At 35.6% G+C, this 19,145-nt stretch overlaps 1 protein-coding gene across 24 annotated transcripts in view; it reads left to right on the forward strand.

Annotated features, from left to right (window-relative positions):
* The window catches only part of KCNMA1 (potassium channel, calcium activated large conductance subfamily M alpha, member 1), a 495,287-nt gene that overhangs the window by 136,755 nt on the left and 339,387 nt on the right, over positions 1-19,145 (forward strand). For all 24 annotated transcript variants that reach the window (XM_014956257.1, XM_014956277.1, XM_014956274.1 and 21 more), the window contains one exon: positions 8,153-8,317. In XM_014956257.1, coding sequence (XP_014811743.1) covers positions 8,153-8,317 — 165 coding nt within the window. The remainder of the gene's footprint in view (positions 1-8,152; positions 8,318-19,145) is intronic.

Here is a 19,145-nt window from a genome sequence, read left to right on the forward strand (position 1 = left end):
CTGTAGGGGAAAATGTTTAGTTTAATATAATTATTTCAAAGTAATAATTATAATTGTCACTTTAGAATAAAATCTACATTTTCTATATTTTTGAAAATTTGACTTGTGTATCTTTCATCCAGATTCCTGCACGTTTGTGTGCTCTCTCACTTCCATGAAGTTCTTCCAGTCTGAAAGCTGCATGACACTCTGTAATCTCTGAGATGGGAAGTGTTGTGTGTTTTTAATTACTTATTGGCTGACCTCTCATTCTTCCAATATTTATGTGCTACCCACTGGAACTTAATTTCCTATGTCAGTGAAAGGCTCTGATATGGCTTTATATCCCACAGAGAGCTACCTTTAATTCATTATGCTTTCCTTTACAATTTTAATACAATAAGCATAAATATTATATACTTGAATCAAAAAAAGGCCTTAGAGATGACTGGCATGTCCAGTCTGGTAGATAATAGAATGATTCTCTGGCATTCTTCAAATCATCATTGATCCATGTGTTTTATGATATTACCAATTAGTTATATTTGTGAGTCAGTTATTTTTGACCCACTGCCTCCCTCCATCTTTCATCCTGTTACCTCTAAAATCCTCTGAAAAATCGTCAATTTCTTTGTAAAAATGTAAATGTAAATAAATTCTCTTTGACAGGCTCATTGGGGAAGGTTGCCTACACATCCACACAATATTAATAATTTGTTATTTCATGTGGAACAGAAACCATAAGTCCCATGTGAAAGTGTTTGATTCAAATCAAATGAAGACTTAAAATTCCTATCACCAGGTTTTCTAGGGAGTTCTGCGGTTCAAAGGAGCAACTAGTTATATATCTTTTAGGGAATAAACCTTCTACTTTGGAACCTTTTAATGACCTACTTTAGTGTTGAATATTCCTGGCAGAGAAGAGTTTTTTCAGCAATTTTATTTCAGCTTCTACTGCATAATTTTGTAAAAGCTACTCTCATAATTTAGATCATACAGATAATAAAGATTTACTAGTAATTCTTGTCTTAAAGTTGGGCAAAATCAAATGTTTTATTTTTCAACGCATTTTTCATCCTTTCACAGTAGTAAAAAAAAATGCTGAGGTGATGATTGAAGAACTTGGATTGGAGACGGTTATTGCTTAATGTTAACAACAACAACAAAATTATAAGCAATCAGCTAAAGTACTTCCTGTAATCAAGATAAACAAGTTAGGTAATTTCCCCACTGTTTATTATTTTTTTTCTCATTTTTAAGACCTTTTTCTTACATTACTAATGCACTGTGAAACTTTTAGATTGCAATGAATCATGCAGTGTCACAAATGCGAGTAAAGTTTGAAGACAGTAAGTGAAATATGGTTTTCATTGCTTATAATAAGTTTTTGTTAAGTTATTGTTATTTAAAATGTTTTATCATCTCTGACAAATTTCTCCTGGATTAATCCGTCAATAGGATGTAGATAATTTGACAGTGTTCATTTCACGGTAATATCTGTACCAATTTTATTTTTGATTACATGCTTTGATTTTGCCTGCTATTAGGTGGGAGGAAACAAAATGGGAGAAAAATGCATGCACCTTTTTACCCTTATCTATGCTTTTCCATTAAGGATCTCTTTTCTGTAGCTTTGATAACGCAGTGCCATCTGATACTTCTTCATATATTTTTACAAGGTTAGTTTCCATCATGTTTAAGGTTAGTGATCTGGTATGGCTACTCTAAAGTTCTTTTGAAAATATATTTTGAAAGAATAGCCTCAGTATAATGTTTGAACCACAGAACAGACAGTTAAAGACTAATACTCTGTCTTGCATAGTAATTGTCTAATCTGCCTATGGTACCTATTTCTAGAGTATGTAGGGACCAAACAATAATGATATGCCTCTTGTGATTTAAACTTAGTATCCCCATTAATTAAATGAAATGCTTGTTTTGCCCTTTTGTATCATATTTTATAATTGAAGAGGGGCTTTAGGAAGTATTTTAATATGATGATAATTCAATCTTCATAAAGGAAATTAATATGAAATGCTCTGACTATCGAAAAGGAAAATAAATGTATGGATACTATAGATGTTAATTTGAAAATTTTCAAAATATTTACAGTGAATACTCCTAACCTGTACATCACTGGCTTATCATGTTTTTATTTATTTATTTATTACACTTCTGTCTTATATGTTGAACTGTCTTATATAACGAGCCTAGCAGGCTTTGCCAGTATGTTTCTAGTGTGCCTTACTGTATGATTCCCTGCACTGTGCCTGTTGTCATTGGCCATTTGTGTAATACCGAAACACTTAAAATCATAAATATATTTATCTTGGTAAGATCCCCAGTGCAACAGAAACTGCCATTACTCGTGTTCTATAGCTGTGGGGTGAAGACATGAACAGACTAGATAAAGTGGCTCAGGACTTTATAAATCTGGAGGCAGAACAAGGTCTTCAGCATATTTCCCAATTCTTGGCTGATTTGGAAATCACTCAGCCAGCTTTCCAGTTATTCAGAAATACTGTTAGACATCAGTGGAGTTGTTACATCATAACACCTCCACTAGCGTGCAGAAATTCTTAAACTTTGAACTGAATCTTTTTTGTATTTTCCTCAGATTTGAGATAACGTAGGTGTCTACTGTTTCACATTTTTAAGTAAGAACCATCCCCAGGAACCCTTCATTTGACAGACTGTTATGCTGTTTGTGGGATCACGGCTGGAACACTGTGTTTTACTAACCTAGTTTCCCTTGCCTCTCAGGTCAAGGTTTTAGAATTAATTCCTCTACTGCAGCAGTTTTGTCAGTCAAAACAATGACGTAAAAGGGGGATTTTATACAAGTAACCCATACTGTAAATATTAAGGGCCCAGAAAAAAAACTAAAACCTGTCAGGATTACTGAAAGTATGCACAAATGCAACAGAGAAGCTGGTCATTGGAGAAAGAGAAAAATGTATTTGGTCTTACAACCAGAAACTTACTCTCGAGAAGCTGGTCACTGGAGAAAGAGAAAAACTTATTTGGTCTTACAACCAGAAACTTACTCTCTGTACTGATGAAAAAAAAAATCCTTCACTGTGAAAAGTCTAGGTTGCAAGTAAAGACAAGCAAAGGGCTTCTCAGAATTTCTGCAGGAATGCAGAAACCAAAAAGAATGTTTGTCTCACAGGAGTTTACCATCTCAGTCTTAAACTACAAGGAAAAGTTTTGGAATCTGTTTTGGACTTAATTTTTCTTAACCTGCCAAATTTGCAAGCACCAAATTACATAGCTTGTGAATATTTTATGAGAGAAAAATGCTTGGCTGTCTCATCAGCCGTGTTTTCCAGAGATCATTCTGTTTCCTTTTATTCAGTGAAAGGAATAATGTTTTTCTGGGTATCAATAATTAATCCTTTGAAACTAGCCAAACTGTAGCTACTGTATGATAACTGACGTCAATGTAACCTAATATTGACCAAGAACTTAATATTCAAAGAAATGCTGTGGATAGGCCAATTTACAGGGAGTACCTCTTAGCTCATAATTAGTTGCTTTGGCCTTTGCTTTCTGTTTCATACAACGCTGACTCTATTCGTAGGTCTCTGTAGAGCTATTTATTTCTCACATTCCCATCTGCTTTGTTTATTAATATTCCAGTCAAATCCCATGTTTGCTAAACTGCTTCAGGTTTTTTGGTTTACTTTTTATTTGCACTGGATGAACTGGTATTTAGTAACTATTAAGATGAAGATTACAGATGGTAACTATATCTGATGGAGAACATCTGCCAGGGCAATGTATTCAGTAGATACCTGATGTCTTGACACACACAGTACGTTACCCAGCTGCTGAGAATGCATCATAATATTATGGTTTTATATATAAATTTAAGACCCCTGTTCAGAGTTATCGAAATGGTGAGAGAATTTATCTAAGGGCATGTAATTGAATTACTGATAGAAGTATAATAATTTTAAACTTAGTGTTTTAGATGTCTGCCTCATAGAACGGAGAGATAGTCTTATAGGCAAAGTGATTCCTCTTCACATAGCATCTGTTGGTGACTTTGGGGAAAGGGAAAGGAACTTAAACATAGATTTCCAATGTTTGAGAGTGGCCAGTATGAAAGTGTTGTTGATTTGATATAAAACACTTCTTAAAATGCAGGCTTTAGGAATGCAGTGCTGTTGAGGGGCAGTTAATATAGATAAAATTGCAAGTTGCTGGCATCGTTATCTAAAGCAGCCCTTCCTTAATCTCCCCAAACTATGTTTTATTACTGCATACTTCAAACCAGGTGCAACTGACATTGTGGCAGGTCTTTTGTCATCTTGTGTTCTCTAGGCTGGAATTCCAAGGCCAGTACTGGGCTTGCTCCATTGGTGTTATTGTTCATCTGCTCAGTTGAGCATACTGCTTCCTCCTGAGTGATGTGGGCACGACTTGATGCCCTGTATTCTCATTGCAGTTGATAATTCATGATTGTTTTGCGCTATTCATACTACTTAAATGTTAGAGCAGCACGAATATCAGAGTTCCTTTTTTTTTGTTTCACCAGACTTTAACCCAGTTCATTTTCCTCGCATTACCTGACTGTTTCCTGTTTTCTAAAATATCTTAACAAGAGACCAAGTTTTTTCCAGTACCAATACTTCAGAGAGTGCTTATCAGGTTGTCTTCACAGTGTCCAGGGTTTTTAGGGTTTCTAAAAAGGCAGATTATTCCCAGATGATGTTTTAAATTTTTTGTAATTTTCTGATTTTATTTTGCACAGCCCTGGGTTGAATGGAGTGTCTGTATATTAGTTCTGTGTTTGTACAGGTATTCTAGACAGGTAAGATGAAGCAGGTAGGACTGTGATTTCAAAAATGAAAACTGTTTTTGAGTGTCTTTGCCCTTTAGAAGTCTGTTTGCTTAAGCATCCCAGCACTTGTGTAATCTAAATCAATATTCATTGTTGAAAATACGAAACAAAGCATTGAAGTTGCTGGTCCAGGTCCTTGTAAAACCACTGGTAGAACAGTGAATCTTGATTCCTGTACACACCTTCTGATCATGCATTCTTTTCCATTTTGTCACTGAATTCAGAAATACACATTCTGCAAAATATGCTGCTTCTCAGTCTACCTGAATGCTGCTGTCATCAAATAATTAAAATAACAAACACTTTGTGAAACAACAGGTAAACAGAGCGGATAAACAGAGTATTATCTTACTTGTAGCTACTGAGCCTGTAAATAATTAAACAGTTATCGTCACTGTCAGGTTATTTTTTTAAGCACCTTTTTCAGGTTATGGTGTTGGTTACTCAATGCTTTGAGGTGAAGAAATAGCAATGGAACAGGACTATACAGTTAATAACAGGACTGATTTGTACACAGTGCAAATGAAAGCAGCCTTTAAATCTCCCTTAGTGATCTCTCCCCAATTGCATAATGACTTGAGAATAAACTTTTCTTAATACTTAACTGCCAATTTAGTAAGCTAAGAAGCTAGCCATGTAGATGAAAAATATAAAACATCCCAACTGAATAAAAATATTACATAACAGCAACTAATCTGCATATTAATTATAGCTACAGTAATGGCAAAAGTTAGGCTTGGTATATAGTTCATCATAAGACTGCTCCAAATGATGCTTGGCAGGGGATGATTGTTTTACTTATATTTTAATTAAAAAATAATATGGGTGGGTGGTTTTAATAGAGGTGAAGTAAGTGGTATAACTGCAGAAATACAGCTATTCAAATATATTACAGACTTTAATACTTTCAGAGAATCAAATACTGAATAGGTCTGTCATATCTTGCTTCTCTATTCTATTGGCAACCAAAATTCAATACAGCAAAAAGAACTGTAGGGTATTAGAACCTCTTGAAAATAAAACAACTACTTCTCTCCTTCAATTAAGTAAATTATTTATTCTTTTACTGAGTGTTAGGAAATTTTATTTTTAGAATTTTATGAATAATCACATCTTTAAAATTCAGTTTGATATAGTGACAAAAAGGTTAGGGGTAAGGTAGGAATATGTAACAGTAACAGAATTTTCCAATCTTAGTGTTTTGAAGTTTGCTACCATAAAGTAGGCTTTTCCGTTCAGTTTTTTTTGGGTTTTTTTTTTTGTGTTGTTTAATAGTCTGTAGTTCTGGGCCTTTCTATATCAAAATCCATACTTATGTTTTTAGTAAGGTGTGCATCCCTGAGCCTCCTGGGCCACAAGCAGAGTGGGAGGAGAGCAGCTGGGGCCAGTGAGGCTTGTGAGTGCCCCCAGGGCCTTGGAGGTGTGTCTAGGTTGCCCTAACCCTCAATATTTTTTGTTATTACAATGTCTGGTATATACAGCCACATCATCCAGTAACAAAAAAAAAAAAAATAAAAAAATGAAGCTAGGTTTCTCTTTCCTGGTTTATAACCAAAGCAGCATGAATGGTGGTCAAGGCATTTCTTTGGGACTGATCTATGTGGCTTGGTGATGACATGGGTCACAAATTGTCCTTAGCCAGGTGCTACTCTCCTGGAAATGGCTTGTGGCTGTCCCAAGCTCCTGTGGGCCATGCTCTGTGTGTGCAGTGCTCTGTACGTCTCCCCATGCTGAGTGCAAAACATCTGATTCACTGTATCCAAATTTGTCAGGGAATGAGGTCCAGTTATGTAAATAAAAAGTGGCTTTTATGTTCTTTCTGGTTATTTGCTTAGGAAGTGCTGAATTACTCTTGTAGCTCTGAATAATCTGTTATTATCAATATAGCCGCATCATGCACTGTGCTGTAATTGCTAGTGAGAAGATAGAGCCCAGCTTTCAGGAGGGAGACTAACGGAGAAAAATCTGGTTAGCTAATTAAGTTGCAATATTGAGATTCTCTAAAAACAACTGTTGGGTCTCCATATTACATTTTTGGTGTTGCTGTGCTGTCCTTTGCTGACAGATTCAGTGCGATTGCTTTATTAGTTCAGCGCTGCTCTCAGGAAGTGCCCTTACCTTTATATCCAGCTGTGTCCTCAAGGCCATCTCACAGCTATGCGTTTTGACCACGATAGTGTAGTATTCCTACTGTAGGAATAATCACTGAACCAGCGTCAACATCTTTGCTTGTATAACGGATATCCCAAAGGGCATTAATGGCAATTGATTTCCTGCTTCGTGGCCTACAGGCAAGTCATCTATAAACAAGATCTTTCAAGCTGTAGGTCTGTGCTGAGTGCTTGAAGCACTAATGTAGATCCATGGGTGCAGTTCAAGTGCTCAGTTCTTGCCTCAGCCCTGGATTTTGATGCCTGTTTAGCATAACTTGTAAAGTATTCAGGAAATCATTAGTACTATGCTGTCACCAAAGGCATGCTCGTGGCACTGTCTGATACATTGCTTATGGTGTGTTTTAAGCGCTGTACAATCTAGGCTGGTTTTTCCTGTCATTTCCCTTGATTTTTGTGCAGTATCCGTGACTGTAGCACAGAGCAGGCAGTTGCAGAGCTTGACATCCTTGCTGCAGCATCCGTGAGAGACTGAGATGAATTCCAGTGCATGTGACTCATCACTCAGCTTAGTGCAGCTGAGGCTTCTCTTTAAATTCTAGCTCTCCGTTCTACGAGAGCCACTTACCAACAGAAAAATTCCTGTGATATATTAAACACTCTTACTGAAACACCAATTGACTGATACCGTGACATCTCCCCGCAGATTCCCTATGGTGTATGTTGTTCCCCTCACGCTTGATAATTGTCTTGTTGGATCATGCTTTTCAGTGAAGGTTTACTCAGATAATTAATTCTAGTGATAGTAAATTAAAACCATAAATAAATTATGTTCACACATAGTACACAATGTTTTGGGACTAATACATCAAAAGGTCCATCGGTGTATGTCTGACAAACTCGTTTATATGCAGCTCTATAATTGCATATGTGGCTCTTGGCAATTGTCTTTCTTATGAGGAAGGAACATATAGCATATTTGATGTCAAGTATATGTTTTTAAGATTTAGTGTCAAGAAGAGTATTATTATTTAGTTGGTAACTCATAGACATTTCTATTTCTAAAGAGACACGGCTGAGTAGGTGCTTAATGTCATCTAGCAGGAATCCAAGAAGACCGATTTGCCTTTTCCATAGCATTTCTTAGCCCCTACACACTGACTTTCACTGTCAAATTGCTAATCATCAACTAACCCAAATACTTATTTTTCAGGAAGCCCAGAAGATCAATGGTGGTGGAGATACACAGGCAGATGGGGCCTGCAAACCAACAGATGAAAAAGAGGAGAATGTGGCAGCAGAAGTGGGGTGGATGACCTCTGTGAAGGATTGGGCAGGAGTCATGATATCTGCCCAGACATTAACTGGCAGAGTACTTGTAAGTTTTCTATGATTTTCTATATTCTTATTGTAATCACCGTCTTTTTTTTTTTTTAACAAACACTGTGTCCCAGCATTAGTGGAGGATTTTTGATTGGCTTGTTGCATTAGCACTGACACAATCCCAGTTTTCTCTTTTGGAACTGAAATAGAAGACTGATTCCTACTGCAAGAGAGAAACAGAGGCAGTAAGTAAGAAAAACAGACTTCCAGGTCACCCGCCAGCCTATTTCAGCATTCTGGCACCATGATTTTGAACTCTGATACAAACACTGAGATTATTAATTTCTATAGGCCTATTTTGTCTGGAAGTAAAGTTGTGCTAGCAAAAATGGAAGCTAACTGCGAAAATAAGCACAGTGTTACATACGTAGGTAGTGGTTAGAACTGTAAAGCAAAGACAAGTTTGAATTTGCCATGCAGTGGGATTTGTGATACTTTCAATAGACTAGTAATGATTTTATGTTCTCTTGATCTTTTTTTTTATTAACTTAAGAAATCCTTCAAACCTGTCAACAGTTAGTTATCAAATAGAACCACAGTCACATATTAATAATGTGTGGTTTAAAGTTCCACTGAAAATACTTTATAGTTTTCACTTTATTTGAATATAATTATTTTATAGCCTTGTCAAATCATACTTAATTGCCAAGGGTTTTCTGTGCAGTTCACTGCAGTAAAAAGTGTCTCCTGTGTGATTTTGATTAGTTTCCTTGTTGGAATGCATGTAACAGCTAAAGTGATTTAAATCCCATTTAAAACTTTTGAGAATCCCAGTGAGATTTTGGAAATAGTTTGCGTTAAACTGAAAACAGAATTTTTGTCCTTGATTGTTTCCTTTTGTTAAGAGATATTTTACTGTGAGTCAGTTCTGCTCTGCAGAGTAATTATTTGGGCGGAGGGAAGGAAGGAAGGAAAAAAAAAAAAAAGAAATTGCACTTTATTCTCAAGTCTTCTGCAGTGAAAAGTTGAGGTGGCTCAGTTGATACTGTCTTGCTTAGTGCAATAAAATATTATATTGATTATTTTTTTCCTAAAAAGACCTTCTGCCCATTTGCTTGTCTTAAATGCTGACTTCTATCAATAGCTTGAAAGCACGTTCCATTGCTGCTTTTAGCATTAGTGTCTCCTATGTGAAACTTCAAAGACATGATCATCTTATGAAAAGCAGCATATTGATCTTTTGCATGTTTTCCTGATTTCTTCAGCATTAAAAATGACAAATCTTAAAGCCATGCTTCTTGATCTAATTTAAGTACCAAGTCTAGAAACGACCCAAACCCAGAGTCCTGTGCTGCTAGCTGTGCAATCAGAAATTAGCCTGTGTTTTTTTTACTGAGGTATATGTGAACACGAATGCAAACCAAGAATCACACGTTTTATCATGTTGAGTTTTGGTTTGGTGGATTGTTTTTTTTTTTTTATTCTTTTTTTAATTTAAGATACTGGGATTATTCAATGGAATTATTATTCAATGGAATTATTCAATTCCGTTTGCTTTATTTAATTCTTTTGGGGTATTTTTTTTTGTACTTTCAACTTACTATTGAATCTTATAAGGGGCTAGTTTATTTCCAGAATTTTTTGTAGACCATTGGGTCAGATTATTTCTAAGAGTGTATTTATATTCTTGTCAAGGCATAACAGCAGGTATTGTACACATCTAGGCTCGTCATTATGACTAACCATCTGAGAAATAAGTAGTGTTGTATGGAGTCTGTTAGTTAATTTTGTTCAGTTTAAAAAACAGGATGCATTTATTTTAAGATAGCTCTTATCAATTTCAGGATTTGAATTCATACAGTATAATTTCTGGAAGATCATGTATGAACATTGTTCATTTAAATCTTACTTTATGGTTATTTTTGCTAAAGGTTAACTGCTTCAATGAACATTGTGCTAGAGAGAATATTCACATTATTTGCAGATATAGAACGTAGCTAAGTCAAGTCAATATTTTTATCAAAGTATAGTGTTTGAAAATATTATGACTTACTCATGATTTTCTACTAACTTGACACAACTTGTTTCTGCCAGCTATTATATTTCTGAATCAAAGTGGGGAATTATTGGCCGGAAGTGGCCAATTATGTCTGGGTCTTCAATGCGAAATTCTTGCCTTGTGTCATTTCTTAGTATGGTACTCCCTCATCATGTGAGTATCTAAGAGTAGGTTTATTGAAAAGGACAGTATCTCAAATATATCGTGTTAATATCTCCAATTGTGCCCTTAGCTCTTGGTCACATGAGGTGGGAGTTGCCTCTGTTTCCTGCTCTTCAGAGTGTTTTTGTATCAATTCTGACAGAGAAACATTAGGAAACAGATTTCTGTTCTTTCAGTCTCCAGGAGTAGTTTTTATTTTGTTAAAAAAGAATTTATTTTTTTTTTGGTTGGGGGAAGCAACATGAGAAACAAGAGTGAGAAATTTACATTCTCAATAATTGAACTATCAAATTTTCAAAGCATTTGACCATCATTTGTTTTATTCTTTTGTCAACTTAGTGCCTTGTAGTATGTAATTCTTGTCTGTTAATGATAGCAAGATTAGATGGAACAGATGTAAAAGTGGCGTATACATGGGATAGTACTAATATTGCAGTTGATGCTGTAGTTTATGTGAATATTGTAGAGACAAAGTACTGAAATAGACTGGACTTTCTTACCTCTTTAGGAGCCAAATTCTATATTTGACATTTCAGAAGTGGTTTATGCACAATGGAATATTCACACTACCCAGTTTCATCTGAATGGCAGGCTTTGGAGGAAGACATTTGTAAAGGGTGATCCAGAATATCCTTCAGTTAGATCTTCTTTTAGTTTCCTGAAGTACTGCAGAAAACAGCTGGCTGGGTATGGCGCCTACAGTTGTGTAGTCAGAATACCTCTTTCTCCTCATTCTTTAGGTTTTAAAAGTATGACTGGAACTTAATGTTCTTGGTTACACAACCTTTGAAAATGTGACTTGTAGTCTTCAATAATGTAGATGAGACTTTCACATGCTGTTTAAAAATGTGTCTATATTAAATTGCATAAGTACATGATTTAAGAATGTGCTAATTGAACTCATGCAGTTCTGTTTGCAGTTGATGCTGAGTGGCATAAATATAAATAACAATAAAAAGTAACAGTTTACTTAAAATCTGTTAAGGGAAATACTGGTTTACTTTGAAGTGCTGTATAATGCTCTAGATGATGGAAGCAACAGATAAAAATTCCTGAGGTGGGTTTCTCAAAGAAGAATTAGAGACATTCATAATTAATCTGAAGCAGCAGGAAATTAAAAGCATTTATGAACTGATTTTGCTTCCTGAAATTAATTCTTTTTTAATCATTTGAGTAAAAAGAAAAAGACTTCCTTAATTAAGTAAAGTGCTTGATGTACAGGAGAAAGTCATATGTATATTGTCAAAGTTACCACAGTTCAGTCCAGGACACAGTTGAATGTGGACTCTCCTTTAAGCTGCCAGAGAAAGAAAAATCATTATTTCAATTGCAGAACTGGAAGATAAAGTGGTGGAGCAAATTGTTGTTTTGTTCCATTTTTAGCACGTGACCTGTAAACACATCACGGAGCTATGAGCTTTACTTTGCTTGTGCTGAGCACCACATGGTGGTTTTGCCTACTGCCTTGACTCTAACAGTACCTAAAAGTCAGTCAGAAACTGGAAAATTTGTGTTAAAATGGAGTGTATAAGGCTTTGCTTTCTAATTACTGCATGATGAAAACATTTTTTAGATGGGCAACGTGGAAAGAAAGAGGAGAAGAAAAGCCCTTTGGGGAATGAGGGAGAAGAAAAGAGGGGACAGCAATTAATGTCAGCAGTATATTAATTATTTAAATTGTTTAGTACTAAGTTATTTAATTAGATTAATTAGGTTGCTTTCTTAATGTTCTTAATACTTAACTCCATTTAAAAACCTAAAGATGAGGAAGCGGTATATGAAGGTGTTTTCTTAAATTAAAAAGTGACTATATGTTCCCCAGTATACATTTAAAATAAAATAGAAATTTTTTGTAACATATTTTGTTTGGAATGTATACTTGTTGATACATTCTCCTCCTCTCTCAATAAAAATCCAGCAGTCATTCTTTTTTCCCGAGCTCTAACTGTCCCACATGGTCAATGGTTGAAAAATGCAAGTCTTGCCAAAACATTTGTAAGACAGAACAAAGTTTTGAGGTTAGTAAAATTTGGGACTTGGGACTGTGCTTGGTAGGGGGTCTCATTTTGCAAGGTCTGGACGTTACAGTTTCTGAGAAACTGGTGTCAAAACTTTACAAGGTGATTAAAAGTCTGAATCAAAGACCGTGCAGTGAATAGAGAGTGACTAAATGTTTAGTATGGAAAGATTTAGACCTTTGACTGAACTTCAGAAGAACTCTTAAAAATGCTAGAAAGCCTCACTGCACATTCAGGGAAAGACAAGAGTAGCATCTTTCTGTCACTCTATAAAAATGTAAGCTTTCAGGTTTCTTAATTTTTATACTGATTGCAGTTTAATTATAAATACATGTAGTACTGAAATGAAAGTAATTGGCAAAATTCTTGTTCAAGCAAACATTCTTAAGCGTAAGCCAGTTATTTTAGCTTAGAGAAGACATAGGTTTTGCCCATAAATATGTCATAAAGAGGAGACTCATTAAAAATTAAATGGGTACCCTAGAGGGCAAAAAAACATACATGAAACAATTGAACTAGAAGTACTGGTGGTTATTTGGATTTTTTTGTGTGGTTTTTAATTTTTTTGAAAAGTTTGTATTCGGAGGAATTGCTTGAGAGCTGGTGGAGTGTTTTGAAAAAAATACAAGTCAGGAAAACCAGTGGATTTTGAAATATAAAGTAATGATAGTAGATTTTCCTGGAAAAAGCAGAAATATGCTATATAGTGCTGCTTTTTTTTTTTAGGATATTTTCTCAGCTTGCTTTCCTCTTGCTACGTTTTTTTTTTTCTGCAGAAGAGAACTCAAATTCTTTTAACATTGAAGGGAAAAAAAACACCCTGCCACCTCTTGCAATAAGTTACAGTTGCCTAGCAGCCAAAGTGAAATTTAGCAGCACAGAAATTATGTGGGGTTTCTCCTGCTTCCAAAGGCAGTAACAGTTCTCTCATGACTGTAATGAGAATAGATGCTCAAAGGATAATTTGGTATCCCTGACAGAAATGAATTTGGAGAGGGCAGGTGCATTTGGTATATATACAGATTTTTTGACAGCATTCTTGACAATATCAGCTATTTTACTAGATTTGCAAAGCAGGAAGAGAAACCTTGAGCAACCTTGAGTATACAACGTTTCAGAATTTGAATATGGAGTTTAACAAGCTTTCTCAAGGATAAACAAAGCTCTTGTAAATCTTGGTCAGTCTTTTTATTTCCATTGTGGGACCCTGTCATCCTGGAGATGTCTTGCAACTAGTCTTCTTGTGGAATTAAAGTACTTGGAGTTTTTTTTTCTGAGCACCTATAATGGTTTTAGGATGCAGTTAATCTGAATAAGGCTTAATTTAGAATAAAATGTATTAATTGACTTGACAATAGAAATTGAACATATTCTTCAGTGATTTAGTCTTTCATACTCATAATATCCTAAGCCTTTAACAAATCCAAACATGACATTAGTTTTTCAGCAGGGAAGCACACCCGTTCTTGGATGACAGGATTTGTTTTGCAGTCTATTGGTTATGATATTACAATTTTTCTTAGATGGTTAAGGGGAATTTGGTATGGCCTATAAATTCCCCTGGTTAGGCAAAAATAACTAGTGCCGTATTTTCCCTTGTATTGTGCCCCAAATTTCCAAACTAGAGCAGTAGGAAGAAGCCTTTCTCAGCCTCCAGGTCTGACTGAACAGGCAGGAACCACAGGATGTGCCACGGCCTCAGTCGTCTGGGGGTTTTGTTTTGTCGTGGGTTTTTCTAGTATGTTCATTGAACCAAGACCCATTTCAAGGCTTGTTTTCATATGCAAGTAAAATAGTTCATAAAAGTTAAAGCAAAATTGGAGTTTCTCAGGATGTGAAAGATTTGAAAGATTTCAGAAGATACACTAAATTTTCAGTACAAGGTTTATTGTCATACTGTTTCGGGGGGAAGAGAGCATACTTTTTTTTTTTTCTACTCTAGTGACTCTCAATCCAACTCCTAGCATAAAAAATGAGAATTTACCTGACCATTTGGGACTGCTGAACATTTCGGAACATTACAATGATTATAAGTTATCTAATCACATTAACCATTAATTTGCCTTTCTACATGTCCATGAGGATGACAGAACAATAAGTAGCTGTTAATTAATAAAGTATACAACTGTTTCTTAAGGCAGATGATTATTTTTATTTCATGGATGAAGAAAGTAAAATACAAAGGAGCTGATGATGACTTCAAAGGGTAGAAATTAGTAGCATACTCAAACCCACGGCAGCAAATGTGGGGCAGATCAACTTCATTGTGTGTGAAAGTAGGGCAATGTATCAAGGGAAAAAACCTAAACCACAATTACTGTGTACACGGTGTCAAGAAATTTAAAAAAAGGATTGTGCAAATGGTCAACAGATAGCAAACAGCTATTAGAGAGTATGGGAAGGGGATATCTTCCAACATGGTTGGAAGATATCCCCTTCCAAGATGGTTGGACAAGATGATCTTTAAGGTTCCTTCCAACCTAGAAGATTCTGTGATTCTGTGAACATAGCTATTCCAAAGACTGTAGGAGTGAAATGGACTACAGAAAATTACTGTTCTTTCCTGCTCTTCCTAAAAAACATCTCTTAATCACATGGTCAGATATTTGTCTCTGTGCTAGATAGACAACTGAATTGGCTTGGAGGGGAGGAGGGTGGGGCATTTTTTACGCCTTGCCATCATACCTTCTAAGCACTAGATCAAGTTTACTCACTCTACATCTTCAGATTAGAGCAAAAATTTAGAATAGAGCAGAAAAAAGGTATATTGATCTAGTCAGAAGGGAGTGATTGGGAAGCATTTTACCTTTAATATGTTGTAATTCAAATATTCATGAATCTTGGTTATTTAACAGTATGTGTATTTATGAATCTATGTATAGCAGTTTGGTTTTTTTTTTAAGGTCTTCTGAGTTGTGCTATGTATGCATTTTACATTATATGCTATTACATCTCTAAAACTTCCTCTTTCCTCACCCAGCTCAACAAATAAGAAATGTCATAAGGACAAAAGGGCATAGTCTTCTCAAGTTAGGGCATTTGTATAAAGACAGGACACAAAGATGCTGAGGGATGTACTTTTCGGTGTGTTAGTGTAACTGTACAGATCTGTTTGTCGTAGTTGTCTGCAGATTATAAACTGTTTGCCAATGTTTGTTACTTACCTGCTGTTCATAGGGAATAGTTTCGATTCTGATCCTCTATATTGAGAAATGGACTTTGTTTGTTTGGTTGTTCTCAATCTTTTGTAGGCCTTTGTGGCACATAGATGAATCCAAGAGATGTGTTCTAGATTGCTTTAATCTCCTATGACAATGATGTGGGCTATTTCCAGGGTTTCCATAGGAATCGGAACAATACTTCTCCATTTGAGTTCATGAGAGACTGAATGATAATGGAATAGAGTAGGAAGTGTTGAGTAAGTCTTGCTGGTTTCTATGGTAACTGCAGCTAGTTTAAGTTCCATTTATATGTTTTCTTCTTCTGAATATTTATTTATTTTTGATAATAAAAAGGAATGTTTTGCAGGGGTTTTGCTATGGATCGAAGGATGGGCTTCTGCCCACAGTCCTGTGGGAGAGAAAGTTCTTTTACTGTATATATTTCTTTAGCATTGGACTATTCAATTCTGCAATGTAGTTACAGCATTTCTGGTTGTCACTACACCTTGAAGATAGCCACCTTGTGTTTTGTGGATCTGCTGCAATTTCAGTGGATCCTTATAAAAAATAAAATAAAAGAACTAGTGGTTAAACAAAAAAAATATAAACAAGAACATGCTGATTTCTCACTATGAGGCACTTTCTAGGAGGAATAAGTTAATTATTATCAGCTATGACTTGGTAATATGGGAAGAAAGGTGGCTGACTTTAATCCTTTCTCCATCAGCTTGCTTTTTGGTGTTAATATATGCCAATCTTAAACTTTCTTTTCTGTTAAGCCTCCTGTGAAGTGTATGGCTAATCAAACATAAAGAGTATATTTTCTCCTCAATTTTACCAATTTTAAATCCTACTTTGTGGAAATGGTTTAGGTGAGCATAAAGTAGATGTTTATGCTAAAATCATATCAAGTATAAACAGCATGTCTCATAAAAGAATGACATGAGGATTGGATTTAAATGGACTTAAAACCTTGCATTTGAATTCTTTACTCAGAAAGTGGAGAAATAGAAAATTAAGTGCATATCACATATACAATTCATAAATATTTATCTTAATTAAAATTACAGATTTTTAGAAGCCTTCTTTTGCAAGCCAGATCTCAGTGTAGTCTAACGTATTTCTGTGGTGTTTGTCAGTTTATAGCTGTTGCTATGGGAGTTACCTGCTGTAAGGTTATCTTCAGAAACTTTCTGCTGTGGTGACTGCCATGACCTCCAGATATATGACCACGCTTGTAGAATCTATCCTGATACTATTATAAAGCGTGTGACTTTTCCTACAGTGGGAATAGATACACTCTGCTCACATCTTTGACATCTACTAAGTACCTTAATTTACAAAAAAAAAAAAAAAAGGATCTGTGGTATTCCATCATTGAAATGAAGAGGAACAAATACATTTAAAAATCATGTTGTGTCAAGTTTTGAACAGTATGATTACTTAGAGAGAGTCAAGAGCATGATTAGCAGTCAGACAGTTACAGCAAAACTGTCTTAGGGAAATTACTGTTGTAGAAGGTTACTTCTGTTATACAGGTCTTTTTTGTTGAAAAATATTTGTAAGACTGTATCACTATATTAATGTCAAATATAAGTTAGGAAAAGCCCTCGCTACTTGTTTCTTAGATACAGCTAGAAGAAAAGTACATAAATACAGAATTGTTCCTTCTGATAATGCTGTGTTGCATCCTCATGATGAGTGTGGTGCAGAGGAAATTTACCTTCCACCCATGGGCCACTGACAATAGTCAGATAGCGAATAAAAGATATGGACACAACTGTTGCAAATGAAGCATATTTGCAAAGCTCACCAGAGAAGACAGATGGCTTCCCCTTAAGGCATCTACACCGTTCCCATGCAAAGGGCTGCTCTGATGATGCAGTTGATAATACTGTTTATTTAATATTTTTTCTCTTTGCATTTAGTATATTTGATAACATTGTGCTTGTAAGTAATACACTGATGTGGTAATGCATATTTTTAAAAAATAATTCTGCATATGCTTTTGTGCAACTCTGCTGTTGTCAATGGTTTGGTTTGAGGTGTGGAGTAAATGGAATGAAGCTTGTGGTTAAAAAAAAAAAAATTAAAAAAAATCCCATTTTGCTGTTTTGCAAAAAGCAGTAATTAATTTCCGTACAAGGTATTGTCTATAAAAATCTGTTTCTTTTTGTCTCTTAAATATTCAGGGTTTGGTTGGGTTTTTTTGGGGTGGGTTTTTTTTTTTCAAATTGTTGTTCGATAGTTACTTGAATATGTACAAGTTTCCTGAGAAATGTTCTCAGCATATTCTGCTTGGCTCCAGTCGTTTCATGTGGCTCCTTAAATGTGCATTGCTTTGGCACAGAAGGTTCCTCTCTGTTGTAATTAATCCTTCATTTCAGCTTCAAATGCTGCAGCACAGACAACTTCACAGTTTACCACTAAAGCTGCTGAAAGTCCCACTTTTCCTTTGAAGTCTAATGTCTGTTCTGCTGCTGGAAGAGTAGTCTGCCATTCAGTCAGAACAGTTAAAATGCCAGCTACTGACATGCAGGATTCAAAAACATAATTTGACATATTCCCTAGATAATACATATGTATATATATATGTATTGATTTTTTTTAATGACTCTCCTCACTGGTAAGGTTCAGAAAGCTTGGTTCAATCTGTAATAGTAGACAACTTGTCTTCCTGAGAACAGAGAAGGAAATCTAATGGTAGAAACTTGAATGGAGAGGTTGTGAATTCAAGGTGAAAATCTGGGAATATTAAGTGCATGTTCCACATGTTTCACCTAGAAGCTGAAAGTTCTCAGGGGCTTCTAGAAGTCTACAGTAAAATGCTATAAATTTAAGGTGAAAGCTGCTGTTGCCTGATGTTGACTGATCCTGCTCCCTCCTTCCTGGTAAGAGTCTTCATCCTGCAGACACTTCCCTTCATCTCAGTATGAGGATAGGCAAAATGTAGGGAAGGTGGAGAAAAAAGGAAAGAGCTATTAATATTTTCTCAAAAGGGGAAGGGACAGGACTTCTGAGATGTTTGAAGCAACCCTGCTGCTTCTTTCCATCTTGTGAACATTGATTCTACTCCGCATAGCTAGGGTACATGTGTGAAAAGGCAAATTCTGCAATGTAATTCCATACCTTCTAATGAGACGCTAACTTAATTGAGGGAGGGTTAGTATAGAATGGAAAAGAAAACAGAAAGTGATTTGTAGTTTGAATTTCAAAAAAATTGATTTCAAAACCAGTGTAATTGTTACTGTTTAGAATTGGGGATACCACGTTGAACCTGATCCTGCCTTGCGTAGACAGATACTCTTCACTGCATGTAAACTAAGACATCCAGTTCTGTCAGATGCCCACCGTCCTCTCATTGAAAAACATGTGACTCCTACGTACTGTTAAAAAAACAATTTGTGCCTGTCAGGGTAAAATCTGTCAAAAATTACTTTTGTAGAGATGAGTAGATTTAGTGAGCCATCTGATTGTTGTGAT

Source organism: Calidris pugnax, unplaced genomic scaffold (assembly GCF_001431845.1).
Source record: "Calidris pugnax isolate Ruff unplaced genomic scaffold, ASM143184v1 scaffold196, whole genome shotgun sequence".
Classification (NCBI taxonomy): Eukaryota; Metazoa; Chordata; class Aves; order Charadriiformes; family Scolopacidae; genus Calidris; species Calidris pugnax.